Below are 5,407 nucleotides of genomic sequence, written 5' to 3'. Positions count from 1 at the left end.
GGGAGCCTTTTTTAGTAGGAATAGCTTTAAAATCTTTGCTGGGTCGATTCTGGGCCCCAGGCCTTATGTTTGACACCCTTAGTTTAGAGCATAAATAACTTTTATTTGTCTCACACTTGGTCTTTGTGCCCTACTTCAGTTCTGTCTGTGACAAGGTGTTTTATCTCCTCCCTTGAAATAAATCTGTCCCTGTTTGATACGAGGATCTGTCGCTGCAGCAGCGCATGTATTAGTGAATTTAAAGGAAAACTATACATGCCAGTAAAAAATCTACCGTCTGCACGAATATCAGGGAAGTAGTGTTTAAAGTGCAGCATCTGGTCAGAGAAGCTGCTGCACCCAAACCTGCAGCACCAGGTGAGATTAGGGTCGGATCAATTTCCCACCACAAACAAACCGCTGGAGAGTTTGTTTGACTTGGACTGAGACTGCTTCCTCTCGCTGTGGCTGTGATAATCCACACCTGGGGTCGATTGCCCGAAGAAACTGTACAAAGGGGGAGAAGAAAAGATTTACAGATTTGAAACATTCAGTTTTCTCTCTGTGTTTGCGGCAGTGCTGCTAAACTACTGAAACGGCCTTTTAAACACGCTTTGATTTCACCTTAGCTACACCAAAACTGAGGGAGATACAGACACACAGCAGTTTGTTTGTTCTTGTTACTGTGGGTTATTTCTATTTATAGTATGAATCGTGGTTCATTCTGAGTTTTTCTGACCTAAATAGACTGGCCTCGTGGGTTCCTGTGCCCAGTGGAGCATTTAGCCGAGCAGGTTGTGTTGTAGTCTGTGCGTGTGATTTTGTGTATTTTTGTATGAGGGCGTTGTGGTAAAACTTGTCATTAAAATGTCCGTCTTCTCCGCTCAGCTGTGTGGGCGCCTCCTCCAGGTTGTACGTACAGAACGAAATGTGTGTGTACGTGCGAGCGTGTGTGTGTGTGTGTGTGTGTACGTGCGAGCGTGTGTGTGTGTGTGTTATCTTTTTACCAAGACTGCATTTAAGTCTGAGTCAGCACACGCGATGTTTTAGTCATCTTCCGACCAACCTCGCTCAGTGAGCAAATAGACCTAAAGTTTTCTTTTTTTATTCGTACTGATTTTTCACCCATTTTTGTTGTTTTATGATCAATGATCTGCTATGCTTAAAGCTGATGAAGCTAACAATGTGGTGGAAACATTTAATCTCAGTGTTCATGGTTCTTTGTTTTCTCTTTATGAGAAACCACAAAACGTCTTGTAAAGAGTTTCAATTTACTGGGAAACGCGACCACGTGCGCTGAGCTGTAGAGACGGGAGATGCAGTGATATGAGATGTTGTTATGGGCTTTTTGACAGAAAATAAAAACAGCATAATTAGTAAGCAGCTGATATTGTTTTTGTTTGTGTCAGATCAATATTGAAGAGCTGACAGATTTAAAACAAGTCCGTCTGTAAGAAGAGTTTGTGTTTCTGACTTTGGCCTCTCTGGTGCACAGGAACGTCGGCTGCAGCCTATCTGAAGATGTCTGATAATGGGGAGGTCGAGGACAAGCCCCCAGCTCCGCCCATGAGGAACACCAGCACCATGATTGGCTCCTGCAACAAAGACCCCGTCCCCCTCAACCATGGCTCCAAGCCCCTCCCTCCAAATCCGGAGGACAAGAAGAAGAAAGACCGCTCCATTCGATTCATCCTGACAGGAGGAGGCGATAAAAGTGAGTCGTGATGCCGCAGGGTGCATGTGTGCAAACTAAATAAACATGTACTGATATTAACAACAAACTAAACCCATAAGCTAACATATTCATCCCTGAAATAGAAGCTAGGGGTCATAAATATCTGTGAGAATCCATCAGACACTGAGACCTTTCTCTTGATCCACAGCTGATACTGAGTAACAGCTCATCAGCTTTAATCCTGTAAAATCCTTAAAGAAGTTGACCTTTGACCCCCAACAGGTGCTGGAGTTAAAATGTAAAGGATCAGCTAACTCCATAATGTGTAATTTGTCAAATGTAGACGAAGCAAATAAAACAAGTTTGAAACAAAATAGAAGTCCAATGAACGGACACCACAGAGCTGAGCAGCATCAGCTTGTTGCTTTCTTAAAATTACAGATAACGTGTTGCAGTAATGTGAAGAAGAACATTGTCACATGACTCTATGCAGTCAGGTGAAAAACTAAGCACATCCTGCTTCCATTAGAGGGTAAATAGCAGCCAGGTGCTACTAATAAAATGCACCTGAATAACTGATCATCAGCACGTTTGAGGACCTCTATAAAAGCATTCAGCTGTGTAAACACAACACCACAGTGTTCTCAGGAGTGGACACCCCACCCAAGTCCCCCCAAAATCAGACCCTACTGACAGAAGGTTCAGTTTTATTTATGTAGCGCCAACAGTTGCCTCAAGGTGCTTTATGATGTAAGGTAAAGACCCTACAATGATGCAAAGAAAACCCTAATAAACATATGACCGCCTACGAGTAAGCGCTTTGGCGACAGTGGGAAGAAAAAACTTCCATTTAACAGGAAGAAACCTCCAGCACAGGGGTAGGGAACTCGGATGATCTGATATCATCGCGTTGGTGTTGTTCCCAGATCATCATGAAAATGTTGTTCCAGGTTCAACATTGCAAGTGACCAATCACATTGTTGTGACGTTATTCTTTTGCGCGCCAAGCCATTCGTGCATTTATGAAATTCCAATGTTGCAAGGACAATATCAATTCTGCTTACCGTTTATTAAAGGGTTACGGTTAGGGTTAGGATCAGGGTCCGTTGATCGGCGGACAGAGGCGGTTTCTCGCAGCTTAAGTACAGTTTTTTGTTTTACGGCGGTTTTTCCCGAAGTCGCAAAAGTATGACGTCACAACATTCTGATTGGTCACTTGCAATGTTGATCCTGGAACAACATTTAGTATGATGATCTGGGAACAACACCAACACGACGATATCAGATCGTGCAGGGAACTCCAGGCCTCGAGTGCCAGTGTCCTGCAGGTTTTAGATGTGTCCTTGATCCATCACAGCTGATTCAAATGCTAAATTAGCTCCTCAACATGTATGACGTTCTCCAGAGGCCTGGTAATGAACTAATCATTTGATTTAGGTGTGGTGACCCAGGGTGAGATCTAAAATCTGCAGGACACCTGCTCTCGAGGACTAACGTTCCCTACCCCTGCTCCAGCAGAACCAGGCTCAGAAAAGGGGCGGTCATCTACCGCAACCGGGCCTGGCTAGCGACGGGTTTTTCAAGACAAAGCCGGGTCTCCTTTTCAGTGATCGTGGCCTCCAAAGCTGCAAACAGGCTACAGTTATTACACTTATCGTTACTACTAAAGGAAACCAAACATCTCACTCACAAAGCAGGAAAGTGCAGGAGGGAGAGGTGAAGAAGCCATGCTGCTAGCAAGTCAGCTACGAGCTAAGCTAAGCTAAGCTAGTGAATCCTTAAAGATGGAGTGAGCGAATACTGTGAAAATAACTAGCGGGTGAAGCCTCAGCCCTCAGAGAAACTGCAGAAACTCCAAGAGCTCCACCTCAGACTCTACAGGTCTCAGTTAGCATGTTAAAGGTTAAAATTCATGACAGTACAATTAGAAAAACACCAAACGGGTAGAGTAATGTTTGGAAGAGAAAGCCTCTTCTCTCTAATAAGAACACGGCGGCATGGCATGCAAAGTTACATCTACTCAAACTAAAAGACTAAAGTGGAGATTTGAATGCACAGCTACACATTTCTGAGAAAACCACTGCAGTGATGGGGGATGATGATTTGGGCGGTCACCGAGTCGACCGTGAGCTCCCCTGTATAACAAAATATTCCAGAGTCAAATATGAGGCCATGAGTTAAAGTTTGGCAAATGTTCAATCGTGCAACAGAACATTGATCCCAAAGACAGCAGCAAATCTACAACAGGCGGTAAAAACTGGATCAAAACATTTATTTTTTAAAGATTATCAGACGGAGTTGGTTGATTGTTACTCGTCTGCTGCTGGTTCATCTTTGGAGGAAAACAGTTTTTGTTGATGTGTTTCACGTGCACACATTTGGACACAGATTACCCATGATGCTTTGCAGGAAGCTGGTGGTCCTGCGTCAGTGTGAGTCCATCCACAGGAATCTGCTGCGTGTGATTCTCACTGGAGTTATGATTCCCCAGAAGATCTTCATGCTCTTTCCAACATGCGGCGTCTCATGTGTTGGCTCGTTTTCTGAAACACTCTGTTTCTGTACTTTTCTCTCCGTCTCCTCCTGATTTTCTCTCCCGTGTTTTGCATGAACTTTTGTCCCACTGTTTCTTTCTTTTCAGTGATCCTCTCTGGATTTAAGATCTTTTCAGGAATTTTAATGAACCTGAATCTCTTTGTTCCCCTCATGAAGGGCTGCATTTAGGATTTTCTGTTAGAGCCGGGATCATTATCGAAATGGTGCAACCAGCATCTCAGATACTCCTCTGCAGCCTTTCAACGCCAAGTTAGAACTTGTTTTTGGGTCTGCTGCTCTTTAGTGTCTATTTATTCTAAACGGAAATAAATCCTGGGATAATCCAGAGTCCTTAAGGTGGAAAACTGTTCTGTGTTTTATTACAACACTTTAAAAAAATCAATCAGTGTGTTTGTTTTTTGTTCCTTTGTCATTCAGCCTATAAGAGGAAGGAGCGCCCAGAGATCTCTCTGCCGTCAGACTTCGAACACACCATCCATGTCGGCTTTGATGCTGTTACCGGGGAGTTCACTGTAAGTGTGTGTGTGTTTGTGTGTGTGTCTGTGTCTCCTCTCCTGTGTATACAAAGAAAATTATCAGATTCAACCACAGTGTGTTTTGTGGTATTTGGTATTTATTTCTGTTTACAGACTTTAATTGAACCCATGCTCATTGTGTGTGTGTGTGTGTGTGTGTGTGTGTATGTGTGTGTGTGTGTGTGTGTGTGTTTGTGTGTGTGTGTGTGTGTCTGTGAAACAGCTCCTAACAGACACAAATGCTTGGCAAATGAACCTTTTTAAATAATCACTTTAGACAAAGACGCCTTGTTTCACTGACTCACTCGGTCCGCCTGACCAACTTCTTTTAGCTGGGAGTTAACTGTGTGTGTGTGTGTGTGTGTGTGTGTGTGTGTGTGTGTGTGTGTGTGTGTGTGTGTGTGTGGTTTCCAGGTTTCCACACATCTACATGCAGATGAACATTCCTGCTCAAATTGATGTAATCTAAATATAATTTAGACAGTAAATACACGAATGAATGGATGGGTGGGTGGATATGAGACATGATGGAACAGGAAGTGGAAGAGTGTGTGCAATGGATTGATTCTGACAGATGAGTAGAGAAAGAGACAGAAAACACGGAGATGTGACCCAGATCTGTGGCTGAAGTACAAATATGATAAGACTTCCTTGCTAGGACTCGAAGAAGTGTGTGTGCGTG

The 5,407-nt window shown here is 43.5% G+C and overlaps 1 protein-coding gene across 5 annotated transcripts in view; it reads left to right on the top strand.

Annotated features, from left to right (window-relative positions):
• The window catches only part of pak1 (p21 protein (Cdc42/Rac)-activated kinase 1), a 69,065-nt gene that overhangs the window by 39,632 nt on the left and 24,026 nt on the right, over nt 1-5,407 (top strand). For all 5 annotated transcript variants that reach the window (XM_014329324.1, XM_005947621.2, XM_005947620.2 and 2 more), the window contains 2 exons: nt 1,475-1,693; nt 4,628-4,722. In XM_014329324.1, coding sequence (XP_014184810.1) covers nt 1,501-1,693; nt 4,628-4,722 — 288 coding nt within the window. In that variant the 5' untranslated portion in view covers nt 1,475-1,500. The remainder of the gene's footprint in view (nt 1-1,474; nt 1,694-4,627; nt 4,723-5,407) is intronic.

The sequence above is a fragment of the Haplochromis burtoni genome, unplaced genomic scaffold (assembly GCF_018398535.1).
Source record: "Haplochromis burtoni strain Fernald_Lab_line unplaced genomic scaffold, NCSU_Asbu1 Contig_536, whole genome shotgun sequence".
NCBI lineage: Eukaryota > Metazoa > Chordata > Actinopteri > Cichliformes > Cichlidae > Haplochromis > Haplochromis burtoni.
The sequence above is the reverse complement of the archived record's forward strand: the minus strand, read 5'-3'. Positions and strand labels throughout refer to the sequence as shown.